The following is a 17500-nucleotide window of genomic DNA, read 5'->3' on the forward strand; positions in this document are numbered from 1 at the left end:
TTCCTCAACAGCCTCTGTGGAACACTACCGAAAGCCCATATAGACAATATCATATTCAATACCTGATCTACCTCCTCAAACACCTTAGTGAAGAAAGTTAGTAAACTCGTAAGACAGGAACGCCCCTTTGTAAAACCGTGCTGAGATTCATTAATCAATTTATGCCTTTCAAGATAGCTACGAATTGCTTCGGCAATTACTGACTCCATAAATTTACCAACTATGGAAGTAAGCTTATTGGTCTATAGTTCGAAGCTAAGGACCTGTCACCTGCCTTGTATTACATTTGCCATTTTCCGCCTGTCTGGCACTATGCCAGTTTGTAGTGATATATTGAAAAGATAAGCCAAAGGTATGCTAAGTTCCTCTTCACATTCCTTTAAAACCCTCGCAAACAGTTCGTCAGGGCCTGGGGATTTGTTAGGTTTTAATTTCTCAATTTGTCTGAGGACCATGTCACTAGTTACCCCAATAGTGCATAGTTTATCGTCCTGTTCTACATAATTTATTATTTCAGGAATATAGCTATTATCTTCCTGAGTGAAAACTGAGAGGAAGTAGGTATTGAGAATTTCACACATATCCTTATCACTGTCAGTGATCTGCCCAGAGTTACTCTTATGTGGGCCTATCTTGTCCCTAATCTTACTTCTGTATACCTGAAAGAACCCTTTTGGGTTAGTCTCCGAATCCCTTGGGACTTTAGTCTCATAATCCCTTTTTGCTTTTCTTATTCCTTGTTTTCTCTCTTTAATTGAATATATTGATTTCTTAACTGCCCATCCCCTCTTTTGATACGCCTATATATACCTCTCTTTTGACCAATGAGATATTTTAATCTATTGTTTATCCATTTGCGATCTTTTTTGTTAGATCTAATTTCCCTACTCGGAACAAAAGTTGTCTGGGCAGCCAGCACTATGCTCTGAAATACGTCATACTGGCAACCAACTCTACCTACCTGACACATAGTTGGGTCGTCCCAATTTAGCCCACCCAAGTAATTTCTCATACTCACGAAGTCGGCCAAGTGAAAATCTGGGACAGTGAGTTGATTGCAGTTATCTGGGTAATCTGGGCGATTTGTGATCACTTTTCCCTAGCTCATCACTAACCTCTTGATCATTAACTAATGATTCTTTGACAAGAACCAAGTCAAGCAGATTATTTCCTCTAGTTGGTTCTGTCACAGTTTTAAAAAGCAATCTTGAACCGTACCAAGAAAGTCAATAGACTCAAGATTTCTTATCACATTGTTCCAATTAATTTGTTTAAAGTTAAAATCTCCCATTAACACAACATTTTCATATCTAGACGCCTTGCGAATTTCTTCCCATAGCACCTACTACACTCCCTATCAAGGTTTGGGGGCCTATAAATCACACCCAAAATTAATTTTTCACGACTTTCGAGAAACTGCAGCCGAACAGATTCTTTGTCCGATGTTTCTAATCTTACATCATGTCTAACACAACAGTTTAAATTATCTCTGACATACATCGCCACTCCACCACCCTTCCTCTTGACCCTATCAGTGTGGAATGTTTATAACCCTATATGTTGCATTCAGAAGGCATTTCTCTATCTTTCAAGTTGAACCAGGTCTCTGTTATAGCAATAATATCTATATTACCTGCACTTGCAAGTAATCTTAGCTCATCCATCATATTTCTTAGACTCCTACTATTTGTATAGTAAACCTTAAGGGAGCTAGTCTCTCGTTGTCTTCTACTATCTCTCTTTGTTTGTTGATCAGTTGCTTTGCCTTTATTAGGAACTTTATTTTGAATATTGTCTTTTAAACATATACCTTAGGTATCCTGGTAGTATCTGCTGTTTCCAACAATAATACTGCAGCCTGATTGTTTCCCACAAACATCCACACCTCTATAATCTATCAGTTTAAAGTCCTAGACAAGTCATTTGTGACTCCCTCAATCGAAGTGGCTAATGCAACCACTCCATCCCCAGAGAGATGAACCCCATCCCTTGCATACATATCATGCTTGCCATAGAATTTGTCCCAGTTATCAGTGAATGGGATTGCTGTCTAGCCAGCAATTTATACAAATGGCCTTAGACATACATTCACTGCCCATTCCCCTTCTAGGCAAGATGCTACATATGATTGGGATCCCTCCCTTAGACCTGACAACTTCTATGGCTGACCTGTACTTATCCAGCAGCTCCTATTTCCTGCCCTTCCTTATGTCATTTCCACGAGCACTAAGATAATGGGCTTGTTCCCATTACCTGACATAATATTATCCAAATTGCTGACTATGTCACCAACACCAACTCCTGGGAGGCACACCCTCTGTTTGACTTTTCTCTTTCTGTTATAAAATGCACTCTCCATATATCTTACCTGAAAATCTCCTACAATTAGAATATTCTTACCATGATTAGCAGGAGAGTCAGTGGTATCTTTAACCTCATTAACCACTGCACATTCTCCAGGTCAGCAATTTCGCCAGCCTTGAAAGAGGCAGTTAGTGTACATCAGTATTCCAGCCTAGAGAGAACAAGTGCTGCATACTTCTTGTGCTGAATGTCTCTTTTTCCATGCCTCTTATGCTGAGCTCGTCTTGAATGCTTCGTGTGTTAACCTTGTTGTGTTGCCTATCTTGTTTTTGCACCGTATATTCCATGCCATTTGTTGAGCTTGTGTTGTAGGCCACTTGAGTTGAGCTTGTGTTGCATGTCACGCGTGTTGTGCTTGTGTTGCATGTCACGTGTGTCGAGCTTGTTTTGTGTCACGTGTGTTGAGCTTGTGTTGCATGCTATTTGGGTTGATCTTGTGTTGCATGTCACGTGTGTTGAGCATGTGTAGCATGCAATTTGAGTTGAGCTTGTGTTGCATGCAGTTTGAGTTGAGCTTGTGTTGCATGCAGTTTGAGTTGATCTTGTGTTGCATGTCACGTGTGTTGAGCTTGTGTTGCATGCAATTTGAGTTGAGCTTGTGTTGCATGCAATTTGAGTTGAGCTTGTGTTGCATGTAACGCGTGTTGAGCTTGTGTTTCATGCCATTTGTATTAAGCTTGTGTTTCATGCCACTTGTTTTGCATACCTTGTACTGAGCTTGTGTTGCATGCCACTTGTGTCGAGCTTGTGCTGCATGTCACTTGTGTTGAGCTTGTGCTGCATGTCACTTGTGTTGAGCTTGTGTTGTACGCATCTTGCTTCCTGGTGGTGGGCGACCAAACTAACGCTTCTCTCCCCCTCTGGTTCTCATTGCAGCACTCTTGACAGGCACTCTGAGGACCTTCCAGCGCCACGCCTGTGACGGCACCAGCCTCTCCCTCCAGTGCCCCGTCAACACCACCATCGACATCACCTTCGCCAGGTACGGCCGCCCACGCCAGGCTGAGGGAGACGAGAAGGGCGTGGGACACGACCCCTGTCCACCCACAGTGCCACCCTCCCCACACCAGCAACAACTGACGACTGGATGCGAGTACTCGCACGAAATTAATGTAAGCTCTCCACTCACTGCTTCACTCTAGCAAACGTTATTATTTGTAAGAATGATGATAATAAACATTATTATTATTATCGTGTTATTACGATTTCATGAATTATTATTTTTGTTATTATTCTTGACTCATGGGAGTCGTGCAACAGTGTCAGCGGTATAGTTAGAACAACAGTGTCACTGGTATAGTTAGAACAACAGTGACACTGGTATAGTTAGAACAACAGTGACACTGGTATAGTTAGAACAACAGTGACACTGGTATAGTTAGAACAACAGTGTCACTGGTATAGTTAGAACAACAGTGTCACTGGTATAGTTAGAACAACAGTGTCACTGGTATAGTTAGAACAACAGTGTCACTGGTATAGTTAGAACAACAGTGTCACTGGTACAGTTAGAACAACAGTGTCACTGGTATAGTTAAAACAACAGTGTCACTGGTATAGTTAGAACAACAGTGTCACTGGTATAGTTAGAACAACAGTGTCACTGGTATAGTTAGAACAACAGTGTCACTGATGTAGTTAGAACAACAGTGTCACTGGTATAGAACAGTGTCACTGGTATAGTTAGAACAACAGTGTCACTGGTATAGTTAGAACAACAGTGTCACTGGTATAGTTAGACCAGCAGTGTCACTGGTATAGTTAGAACAACATTGACACTGGTATAGTTAGAACAACAGTGTCACTGGTATAGTTAGAACAACAGTGACACTGGTATAGAACAGTGTCACTGGTACAGTTAGAACAACAGTGACACTGGTATAGAACAGTGTCACTGGTATAGTTAGAACAACAGTGACACTGGTATAGTTAGAACAACAGTGACACTGGTATAGTTAGAACAACAGTGACACTGGTATAGTTAGAACAACAGTGACACTGGTATAGTTAGAACAACAGTGACACTGGTATAGTTAGAACAACAGTGACACTGGTATAGTTAGAACAACAGTGTCACTGGTATAGTTAGAACATCAGTGACACTGGTATAGTTAGAACAACAGTGACACTGGTATAGTTAGAACAACAGTGACACTGGTATAGTTAGAACAACAGTGACACTGGTATAGTTAGAACAACAGTGACACTGGTATAGTTAGAACAACAGTGACACTGGTATAGTTAGAACAACAGTGACACTGGTATAGTTAGAACAACAGTGACACTGATGCTATCATACCAGCAGTGTCACTGTTAATTATAGAAATGCTTCGAATTTCGGTAGTTTTATATTATGTATTATTGGCCGAGTTGATTAATGATACCTTGGCGATTGTGTCGAGTGATTGTGTCGAGTGATTGTGTCGAGTGATTGTGTCGAGTGATTGTGTCGAGTGATTGTGTCGAGTGATTGTGTCGAGTGATTGTGTCGAGTGATTGTCACAAATGACAGCCAAAAAACTATGCATTTTTCTGTCTTATATATTTTATTATGCAAGAAATATTTATTTCTTGAAAAGCGGCTGGGATTTTTTTTTTTTTTTTTTTTTTTTTTTTTTTTTTTTTTTTTTTTTTTTTTTTTTTTTTTTTTTTTTTTTGCCTTCGTTTGCTGGGACCCGTCCCAGCAAACCCAGTGTGACTCCAGGCTGGGAGACTGTTTACCTCCTGACTCCAGGCTGGGAGACTGTTTACCTCCTGACTCCAGGCTGGGAGACTGTTTACCTCCTGACTCCAGGCTGGGAGACTGTTTACCTCCTGACTCCAGGCTGGGAGACTGTTTACCTCCTGACTCCAGGCTGGGAGACTGTTTACCTCCTGACTCCAGGCTGGGAGACTGTTTACCTCCTGACTCCAGGCTGGGAGACTGTTTACCTCCTGACTCCAGGCTGGGAGACTGTTTACCTCCTGACTCCAGGCTGGGTGACTGTTTACCTCCTGACTCCAGGCTGGGTGACTGTTTACCTCCTGACTCCAGGCTGGGAGACTGTTTACCTCCTGACTCCAGGCTGGGAGACTGTTTACCTCCTGACTCCAGGCTGGGAGACTGTTTACCTCCTGACTCCAGGCTGGGAGACTGTTTACCTCCTGACTCCAGGCTGGGAGACTGTTTACCTCCTGACTCCAGGCTGGGAGACTGTTTACTTCCTGACTCCAGGCTGAGAGATTGTTTACCTCCTGACTCCAGGCTGGGAGACTGTTTACCTCCTGACTCCAGGCTGGGAGACTGTTTACCTCCTGACTCCAGGCTGGGAGACTGTTTACCTCCTGACTCCAGGCTGGGAGACTGTTTACCTCCTGACTCCAGGCTGGGAGACTGTTTACCTCCTGACTCCAGGCTGGGAGACTGTTTACCTCCTGACTCCAGGCTGGGAGACTGTTTACCTCCTGACTCCAGGCTGGGAGACTGTTTACCTCCTGACTCCAGGCTGGGAGACTGTTTACCTCCTGACTCCAGGCTGAGAGACTGTTTACCTCCTGACTCCAGGCTGGGAGACTGTTTACCTCCTGACTCCAGGCTGGGAGACTGTTTACCTCCTGACTCCAGGCTGGGAGACTGTTTACCTCCTGACTCCAGGCTGGGAGATTGTTTACCTGTTTACCTCCTGACTCCAGGCTGAGAGACTGTTTACCTCCTGACTCCAGGCTGAGAGACAGTTTACCTCCTGACTCCAGGCAGGGAGACTGTTTACCTCCTGACTCCAGGCTGTGAGACTGTTTACCTCCTGACTCCAGGCTGGGAGACTGTTTACCTCCTGACTCCAGGCTGGGAGACTGTTTACCTCCTGACTCCAGGCTGGGAGACTGTTTACCTCCTGACTCCAGGCTGGGAGATTGTTTACCTCCTGACTCCAGGCTGGGAGACTGTTTACCTCCTGACTCCTGATCTTCAACCATCCTTCTCCGTATTTAACTGAGGAAGTCCCTGGTTGCTGGAGATTTTCCACAGTGATTCCCAAGTATTACACAAGTGTCTCATTTGTCAACTTGTCGGTCCTCTGAACCATTTATCTACACTAACTGTCCTCCCCCCCTCTCTCTCTCTCTCTCTCTCTCTCTCTCTCTCTCTCTCTCTCTCTCTCTCTCTCCCTCCCTCTCTCTCTCTCACTCTTACACAGGGTTTTCAGTCAATCTCACAGGGTTTTCTCTGTCCGTGTCTGTTTCTCTCTCTCTCCTTCTCTCTCTCTCTCATACAGGGTTTTCTGTGTGTGTCTCAAGTTTTTGTCTTTCTCTGTCTTTCTGTCTCTCTCTTATACAGGGTTTTCTCTGTCTCACAGGTTTCTCTCTCTCTCTCTCTCTCTCTCTCTCTCTCTGTCACACACACACACACACACACACACACACACACAACGTACATAATTTACCACTCTACGGACCAGTGACCATAAACGTTCTCACGGATATATTGATTCAGCTTTGAACAAAGAGCCATTGATTAATTATTAATGTCAATGTAACACCAGAAACACTTCTGTGCGGCACCAGTGACCTGTGCAATACTTAGGAGAGTTGAAATGCAACGTCATAACTCTGCTTTTCGTCCTTAACCTGCAGATTTGGCTTATAAATCAGCGTTCGTTTTGCCTTGAAAAAAAAATCCGAAAAAGTAAAACAAAAAAAATCCGATCAGAGTAACAACAAAAAAAAATCCGAATTTTTTTTTTTGTTGTTACTCTGCAAAATAAGTCAGACTTATCATTACGAAAATATTATTCATTAATGTTAAGTAACGGTAAATTTAGAAAGGCAAAGTAGCAGTAAGTAACTTTGTGTAATTTCTAGAAATTTTAGATTACTTTGCTAAATTACTTTTGCTGAGAAAATAGAAAAACTGGAAATCTATGGTAATTCTTTATGAAATATCAGTTTATTATAACAAGATTTGACAGGTGTGACCAGTCTGGCTACGAGGCACTACACACCCGGCAGGTGTGACCAGTCTGGCTACGAGGCACTACACACCCGGCAGGTGTGACCAGTCTGGCTATGAGGCACTACACACCCGGCAGGTGTGACCAGTCTGGCTACGAGGCACTACACACCCGGCAGGTGTGACCAGTCTGGCTATGAGGCACTACACACCCGGCAGGTGTGACCAGTCTGGCTACGAGGCACTACACACCCGGCAGGTGTGACCAGTCTGGCTACGAGGCACTACACACCCGGCAGGTGTGACCAGTCTGGCTACGAGGCACTACACACCCGGCAGGTGTGACCAGTCTGGCTACGAGGCACTGAGGCACTACACACCCGGCAGGTGTGACCAGTCTGTCTACGAGGCACTACACACCCGGCAGGTGTGACCAGTCTGGCTACGAGGCACTACACACCCGGCAGGTGTGACCAGTCGGGCTACGAGGCACTACACACCCGGCAGGTGTGGCCAGTCTGGCTACGAGGCACTACACACCCGGCAGGTGTGGCCAGTCTGGCTACGAGGCACTACACACCCGGCAGGTGTGACCAGTCTGGCTACGAGGCACTACACACCCGGCAGGTGTGACCAGTCTGGCTACGAGGCACTACACACCCGGCAGGTGTGACCAGTCTGGCTACGAGGCACTACACACCCGGCAGGTGTGACCAGTCTGGCTACGAGGCACTACACACCCGGCTTGTGTGGTGCCAACCCAGTTAGTGTAGTATCAAAGTAATAAGTGCAGCGTCAAGCTAGTCAGTAGGATGTCAGACCATTCACTGTAGTATCAGACCATTCACTGTAGTATCAGACCAGTCATTGTAGGGTCGTACTAGTTATTGTAGGGTCAGAGCGGTCAGCGTAATGTCAGCTCAGACAGTAAGGTGTCAGCCCAGTCAGTGTGGTGTAAGCCTAGTTTAGTGTAAGTCTAGTCAGTATGGCATCATAGTAGTCAGCGTGGTGCCAACCCAACTAGAGCAATGATACATCCCCACTCTACAAAGTTGGCAGATAAAAAAAACAGCAAGAAAATTATAGACAAATAGCACTGATGTCCCACATAAAAAGCTTTGAAAGAGTTTTAAAAAGCAAGATCACAAACCACAAAGCAAGATCACAAACCTGTGTAATAAAAATTACACAGCCCAGGGCAGCATCTTTGAAGCAGGTTACTCCTGTCTCTCGCAGCTACTGGATTATTACGACATGATTTTAGATGCACTGGAAGACAATCGAAGGACATACAGTATACACAGACTTTGCCAAAACTTTTGTTAAGCGTAAGAATGCAGAAAATGCGTGCGAAATAAATAAAGGAAACTTTCTCAGATGAAATTTTAATTCTAATAAACGGAATTCAATGAATAGCAGTAACCAGAGTTAAGTCAGAGGCTGTCACAGTAAAAAGCTCCGTTCCCGAGGCACCTCATCTTTTTTCTCTTCTTTATAGACAAAAACATAAATTATAGCACCTTATCATCCTTTGCAGACGATACTAGAATTTGCATGAGCGTGGTATCTATGGAGGATACTACAAATCTCGAAGCAGATGTATATCATCGCCTCTAGTCTGTCACAGAAAACAATATGATGTTCAACGAGGATAAATTTCATTTACCCCGTTATGGAAAACCTGAGAAAATGAATCTAGAATGGAGTATAAAACTAGCTTTAACCACACAATAGAGCGAAAAACTAACGTGAAGGACTTAGGAGGAATAATATCAGAGGATCTTACTGCCAAGGATCACAACAGTATCTCCCAGAGCCGCAAGGGAAATTATATAAGATGGGTAATGGGAAACTTCAAAACAAGGGATGCCAAGCCAAATGATAGCTTTTTTTAAATCACTTGTTCTCTCTAAGTTTGACTTACAGTGTACATTAACAGTCCCTTTGAAAGCAAGTGAAATTGCTGACCTAGTGACTGTTCAGAGAACCTTCACTTTACGCATAAATTAAGTTAAAACACCTAATTTAGTTGGAAATTTTCAAGTTCCTCGAACACAATAGTGAAAGATGCATTATAATTTACATCTGGAAAATCTTAGAGACCCTGGTCCCAAATCTGTCCAGAAAAATCACTCCCTACAAAAGCAAGAGGGTCAGCAATATATCCCCAACGAAAGTAGGGCGAATATTATGGGTGTAGGATGCCCAAAGCCATTTTAACATCTGGCAGTTTTCTAGAAGGAACGTGACAAGTTCCTCAAGTCAGTCAATGATCAGCCGAGCTGTGGTGTACATGCTGAACGTAATGCGGTTAGCATTACTGGGATACCTGGTCTGGGAACCGGCCTCGGGGGCGTTGATCCTCGGAACACTTCAAGTAGATTTTAGAGGGTGTCAGCTCAGTGGTGTGTCACTGTGGACGTGGCAAGTAGTTCTCAGGATTCACGATGTGTGAACGAGAAGCCTGTATGAGAGGAGGTAGTCACTGGCTTAAAATTCAGCCCTAGACAGAGTACTGACGCCAAGAGTTGTTTCACTGATGGAAGATGCTAGCTTTGTGTACTCTATGGAGGTTTGCTGATGGACTTTGAAGACAGCAGATGATCAGTTACAAAAGGTGAAGTGACACACTTCTGAGTTCACTTAAAAATGAGGTTAAGTTTGTGATCTGGTGCATAGATCAAGCTGCCCGCCTTGCCTTGACGGTATCGAGTGATTCGCATGATAAACAGAAGGCCTTTAGAAGAAATGATGACCAAGAATAATTACGTTAAAATACGTAAGTCAAATCAGGTCCAGTTACATTAACGAAAACAACCAGCACACGTAATATATATAAAAAGAGAAGAGTGGAAAATCATACAGACTTGGTGGGAGCAGGAAGTCAAGTAGTGTTCAATATGCCAGGAGGATCCTATGTTAACTCCCACTGGGTGAAGGAGGGGGGTAGAGAGGTAACGATGTACGCCCAATACCCAACAAGCATTCCATCATTTATACTACCTCCACCATTCATTTATGCTTCCAATCTTAACTAACGAACTTTTCCCCTCCACACTTCCCTATAGCAAGACTTTTATAGTCAAGGAATACAAGGATTCAGTGATTATTTAAGGTATCAGTTCGACCGTGGGTTTCATTATCTCTCTTATATAATAAGGGATTGTGTGGCCGTTTGTAACACTATAGATGTCAATTCTCTATTATATTTACTAAGTAGTTGACGGTCATGGGGTCGCCGTCCCGCAGTCCGGTCTCATACCAGAATATAAACCATTAAGAAATACACAGGAAAGTAAAATGTATTCTGGATATAAGTGAGTTGGTGAGCTGTTCCAGTCGTCTAACGACGTACGAGACAGTATAATGATTGATAATCCTGCCAGAGTGCGAAACATTTAACAGGCTTCCAGTTTGCATTTATATGAAAGAGCTGTCATTCCAGGATGGTTGCTCTCTACCACGTACAACCTGGAGCAAGTTTCTTCTTACAATAGTCTTTGCTGGTATCTAGGAGGATGGACTGACCTTAAGAAAAGTGTCTTAGGGCTGTCAAGGTGTGTGTACGCTCGCGGGTGCGTGCGTGTGTGTATACTTAAATATTTGTGGTTGCAGGGGTCGATTCATAGCTTCTGGCCCCGCCTTTTCACTTGTCGCCACTAGGTCCTGCTCCATGAGCTTTGTGTAATAGTAAATGCGCGGACGCTGTTGTGGCACAGAACCACAACAGTGTCTCATAAGGACACTAAATGCACAGCAAGACTTCTAGACGTATCAGCCAGGACTGAGCCTCAGCGTGTCTTGACAGTCTTGATAAAGTCGTGATAAAGTGTGGAAAAGATATTGACAAAGATTTGAGGAAATCTTCACACAGTCTTGATGAAAATCGATTCTTAACCAAAAATTGTCTAGAATTAAGCCTTGCTGTGAGTTGTTTGTTCTCTTGCCCAGTTGTCAATGTTTCTTGCACCAATCGCCACAGTGTGATTGATCAGGTCTTTAGCTAAGACACAGATATATAGAAATTTTCTTCAACCGGGTGGATGGCGAGGACCATTCTCGGGGGGCGACGACCCCTCTCGAGGAACTAAGACTCCTCCAGAACAGAGGTTTATACACCGAGAGGTGTATGTCTCTCAGTGTATGTACAGTATTCAGTTAATCCCTGTATAAAGTATTTTTGGTTGATAATGAACAGGTGGCATTCAGCACTTAATGACCCTTTCATAGGCCTGGTCAGAAACCAGGTCGTAGGGGCGATGACTGAGGAATTAGGACAAAAGTTCGTCACCGAATCTGGATGTTGAAAATAATTGTAGCAGAATCCATGTTGGATCAAGATCTATGTTGGAACACGATTCATGTTGGAACACGATTCATGTTGGAACACGATTCATGTTGGAACACGATTCGTGTTGGAACAAGATCCATGTTGGAACAAGACCCTTGTTGGATCAAGATCCATGTTAGAACAGAACAAGATTCATGATGGAATAAGTTCCACGCTGGAACAAATTCCATGTTGGAACAAGTCCCATGCTGGAAAAAGATCGATGTTGGAACGAGACGCTTGTTGTATCACGGTCCATAACTAGGTATGGATTCATATTGATTGAGGGTTACCAAGCCAGGGTAACCCATTAAGCCAGGTAGTGTGGCTTGTTTCCAATGAGCACTTTAGGTACACTTCCCCAGGATGCGACCCACAATACTCTACTAACACTCGGGTACCTATTTACTGCCGGGTGAGAAGTAGCAACGGGTGTAAGAAAACCAGTGTCTCCACTCGATCTGGGATCGATCCCGGGTCGATCTGTTTCGAGCCGGGCTAACGAACCTATAAAAAATCTTTATGGGATCTTTGTATTCAGTTATCTTATGGTCTATTCAATAGTCGAATAGATCAAGTTCCATATTAATTTCTTCCTGTGATTATTTTCCTATAATATACTCAAGAATAATTTCCTACACTCAAGAATGTTTTCATATATGCTCAGAATATTTTCTAAATTATACTCAAGAATATTTTCTACGATATACCTAAGAATATTTTCATATCTTAGGTAGTGTATGCTGGAATGTAGGAAGGGTGGGAGGAAGCCTTTTGCTTTTCTATACTAATGCTGTTATGGTGTTCAGGGGTAAGCTCTAAATCTGTAGGGGTCATACAGCGCCTGGACATGAAATGTAATCAGTATGATCTAGAGGATCGCATCTAGTTTCTTGGATGAAGAGCCTCTCGCTGGTATCAAGGTCGTCACTGGTGGTCCCTGGTACTCCCTGGTGGTCCTTGGTGCTCACTGGCGGTCCCTGGAACTCCCTGGTAGTTCTCTGTAGTCCCTGATACTCCCTGGTGGTCTCTTGTACTCTGCGGCTGTCCCTGGTACTCCAAAGTGGTCCCTGGTACTCCAAAGTGGTCCCTGGTACTCCATAGTAGTCCCTGGTCCTCCCTGGTGGTCCCTGGTACTCCAAAGTGGTCCCTGGTACTCCAAAGTGGTCCCTGTTACTCCATAGTAGTCCCTGGTCCTCCCTGGTGGTCCCTGGTACTCCCTGGTGGTCCCTGGTACTCCCTGGTGGTCCCTGGTACTCCCTGGTGGTCCCTGGTACTCCCTGGTGGTCCCTGGTACTCCCTGGTAATCACTGGCATTTCCTGATGATCCCTGGTACTCCAGGAACACTTTGGTACCCTTCTGCCATGGTACTTATCTTCATTAAGGTACTTAACCACTCGGAATTTACAGACAATCATATATAGCCGATCAGGTAGTCACACCCAATCACTTTATCCCTTAAATCAAGATGAAGTATACCTGATTGACCCTCACTACCTGAATAGGCTGTATCTGATAGGCTGTAACTACCGCGTAGGCTGTGACTTTCTGATAGGTTGTGGATAGTAATAGGCTGTACCTGTGAAACTGTAAATACCTGATAAGCTGTGACTTTCTGATAAACTGTGACTACCTGATAGGCCAGACCTACTTGATGGGCTGTGACTGATCGGCTACTATTTTATAAATTGTGGCTACCTGATAGGCCACTTGATGAGCTGTATCTGATGAGCTTGTAAATGATAGGCTGGTGACTACCTGATGGGCTGGTGACTATCTGATGGGCTGTATCTGATAGGCTGGTAGCTTTTTGGTTTTGACCCAAGTACGTCAGATATTACTTTTAAAATCACTCACAATTTTTTATACTTAATACATAAAATATTCTTAGATTTTGCTTGTGAAATCAATACCTGTGACAGGTTTCGAGTGTTCTACCCTGGCCTGAAGCTAGGCTTTCTTCTTGATTGATCAAGCAGGCTGTTGGTGCTAGCTACTCGCTGGACCACATAGACATCACAGCCTGACTGATCTAGCATTTCGAGGATGTGGTCCAACTTGATCTTTTAAACTTAAAAAAACTTGTTCCAGCAGTGAAAATAAACTTAAATATAAACTAAATCAGTCCAAACTTAGACTAAATCAGAGACGAGAAAATGTTGCAAAATTCTGTGAATAATATTAATACGCCGCTGCCTGACCTCCCAAGGCAGGTAAAAATACCTAACTGGAAAATGTTCAATGATCATTTGTTGGTCGCTCCAGAGCAGTTAAACATTTGAGCTAATGAAAGCGCACTAAGGCTCTCAAATTGTGCTCACTGGAGCATGCTACTCGCGCCAGCTAGAACACCACGTATACAGTGGGAAAAAATCGAACAATTATTCCCAAATTTGCGCGCATAAATTATCCAATAAGTGAGAAGTATTAGTCTGCGTAAAATAGTTAAATTGAAAAAAAGTGAAGGAGCAGCCAGCGCAGAGATCGCAATACCACAGTAATAATCTGCACTAGTAAAAAGTAATGGTTAAAAATTTGTGGATGTTGTCACAGGTTCATCACTTCAATTGCTAAGATCGTTGGTCACTGGGGATATTTGTCTCTTTTGGCAAAAATAGAAACATCAGCAATGGGCAACTACCATGTTCTATATGATAGTTAGAGAGTGGAAACAAACTATATTTCCTTGTCATACAGACAAGTCCCGCTTTACAGCACTCCACTTTACAGCGCTCCACTTTACAGCGCTCCACTTTACAGCGCTCCACTTTACAGCGCTCCACTTTACAGCGCTCCACTTTACAGCGCTCCACTTTACAGCGCTCCACTTTACAGCGCTCCACTTTACAGCGCTCCACTTTACAGTGCTCCACTTTACAGTGCTCCACTTTACAGCGCTCCACTTTACAGCACTCCACTTTACAGTGCTCCACTTTACAGTGCTCCACTTTACAGTGCTCCACTTTACAGTGCTCCACTTTACAGCGCTCCACTTTACAGTGCTCCACTTTACAGTGCTCCACTTTACAGTGCTCCACTTTACAGTGCTCCACTTTACAGCGCTCCACTTTACAGTGCTTTGCTTTACAGTGCTTTGCTTTACAACATTTCGCTAATACAGTGGTTTCTCAATTATACGCATTCCTCATGTATTCAGACCTACAATAAATATGTTCATTCACTATAAGCTAATAATGAAAATATTTTAAGGTCAGTAATATGTGTACTGTGTATATATTTTTAGGTCTAGCTGTATTGCTCGATTAATATCTGATAGTATAAATATGTTATTAGGCTTTTATATGCACTTGTAAAACTCCTTAAGGGAGTGTCCTTGACGCTGGTGAGGGGTTCTTGATCCAGGGCGTTGAAATTTTGAAGCTGATTAAATGAGGCCGTGTCAGTTGGAGGAGAGGAAAAAAAACGAAAAAAAAAAAACTCTGGCAATCACTTAAGATCCCCTGCGGATATAACTAACAACGTGAGGAATAAAAATATTGACTTTGATAAAACAAATGAATATAAGACATTACTGTAGTAATGATTCTGAGAAACATTAAACTACACTAGTGCATGGAAAAGCTGAACATATAAATATACAATGTATGAAATATATACAGTTTAGAAAGCATAAAAGGAGATAAATATAGAAAGAGAAAGCAGAAAAATATACAGAAGGCAGCGAAACTGCTTAAAAATAAGAATGTCAAAAGAAAAGATACTTGATCTGAACTGAGAGATTACAGACATAAAACAAACTAAAGCTTTTATGCCAGAAGTAAGAAGCACAAAGGGAATAAAACTAATTCGGGAGACTGGAATAAATCCTTAATATTTGTTCACATAGACAATATCTGAGACTGTCAGGTGTAGAGTTGACTTACTGAAAAAAGTTCATACACCTATGGAAATAAGCAAGATCATGAAAGAGAATATGAATTGTTGTCCAACAACCCAGTAAACCACAGGAGAAATAAAAATCCAGATAGATTCTTGATTATCTCAGTCCGCCTTACAAATCGTGTATCTCACATAAGAATGATTCTTTCTGTAGTCAGAGGAAATAGACAACATGCCAACACATGCAGCACTTGAGACTGAGTCAAGCAATTTATAAAGATGTGGAAATGTCACTTGCACGAGTAATAAGTGTTCTTCAAAAGAAAAATTTAAATTCTAGGTGAAATTCCAATATTTGGGGAATGCATTTTCAAATATTTACGAAAAATACCACTAAGGAGTCTTCTTTCAGAGGAACTGAAGCAAATTTCTCCTCCATAATATTTTTTTCTATCTAATCTTGACTTCGTTTGTTTCTTGTTATGTCTTCTTCGGCCAATTTGTTTACGAGATCACAGATTTCTGATTGAGCAGCAACATTCCTTGAAGATTGAGACACTTACGTAACATATGGGAATCTTTACTGAGGAAACGTTTCGCCACACAGTGGCTTCATCAGTCTAATACAAAGCAGAAAGGTGTAAAGAGAGGAGGCGTTTGAGGTAATGTTGCATAAGTGTCTCAATCTTCAACTTGTCGGTTTTTTGAACCATTTATCACAGCAACATTCCTTCTTTCATCTTAGAGCAACATCTTTCAGTGAAATTTCTTTATGGTCTTTGAGTTCTCTTTCTATAATTATACTTCTTTAAGTAACCTTCGAAGCAAGTTTTGTGGCACAGTATGTCATCACCAAATACCTGAGTATTTGAACCCTGATCTACACCAGTATAAATGTCATCTTGAGAATACAGCTACAGATATAAAAACATTTGCATTAGCTCACCTCTTCGGCCTTTTTCCAGAAGTTCCGAATAGGTGGATCAGATAGTGCAAATATTTTTTTTATCTGCAGCTCTTTATTCTCAAGATGACGTTTATGCTGGTGTAGCAGATTACGTATCTTTTATACTGAAAACATCGATGTTCTCAGTAGAACACTTGCCTTCGTTTGGTGCGATGATTCACAGATTTCTTTTGCTGACCAAATTTCTATATCCCTTTTAACTTCTCTATCTCACTTTTTAGCTACTGTATCAAAAGTATTTTTCAAAGTATACGATTAATATCACTGATCAGTAACAGGATATACAAACTCCATTTCTTCTGACGCGTAATTTAGTCTTTTTGCCGCCTTGACGTCTCTAACCTCAGCTTCTTTGCCAGTTCTCTTCCTTCCACTTTCAGCTGTCGTTACCCTTATTGTTCCATCAGTTGTCTGGCACATTATACACTTTTTCAGATCAGTGGATATTTCGGTCTTCGATTCATTATTCTTCGTTCCATTATTTTATCACTATAAGTTATTATTTTCTTAATGTAGATATTCTTTATTTAAGGAAAGTTTCAACCTTGCAGTAGTATGTATTTTATACTACACGATATAGAAAAATATATGTAACTCAGAATATTTATTTGATACCAGGAAAATGTTATTTCGTGTCTACGTCATCGTTTACGATCATTTCTTTCTAGTTAACTGTATGAGGTAAGTCTAAAACGAACTTTGACATTCATATTGATTTGAAAACTCTAGTTTTATCTCAGACAATACTTACTCGTACACCTAGATAATACACGATTGTCTTTAATTTAGTCCGTAATTTAGCTCTCAGTAGATAGCCTCTGTGCGAACTTCAAGGTTCCTGCTGTCTATTGAATGTATGTCCAAGTACTGCTATTACCACTACCACCACCACCACTACTACTACCAACACTACCACCACCACCACCACCACCACCACCACTACCACCACCACCACTACCACCACCACCACCACCACCACCACTACTACCACCACCACCACCACCAACATTACCACCACCACCATTACCACCACCACCACCATTACCACCACCACTACCACTACCACCACCA

The 17500-nt window shown here is 42.4% G+C and overlaps 1 protein-coding gene across 3 annotated transcripts in view; it reads left to right on the forward strand.

Moving 5' to 3' along the window:
• Window positions 1-17500, forward strand: part of LOC128694746 (protein eva-1) — a 434222-nt gene that overhangs the window by 352825 nt on the left and 63897 nt on the right. For all 3 annotated transcript variants that reach the window (XM_053785031.2, XM_053785032.2, XM_053785033.2), the window contains exon 3: window positions 3241-3476. In XM_053785031.2, the coding sequence (XP_053641006.2) occupies window positions 3241-3476 (236 nt within the window). The remainder of the gene's footprint in view (window positions 1-3240; window positions 3477-17500) is intronic.

The sequence above is a fragment of the Cherax quadricarinatus genome, chromosome 51, assembly GCF_038502225.1.
Source record: "Cherax quadricarinatus isolate ZL_2023a chromosome 51, ASM3850222v1, whole genome shotgun sequence".
NCBI lineage: Eukaryota > Metazoa > Arthropoda > Malacostraca > Decapoda > Parastacidae > Cherax > Cherax quadricarinatus.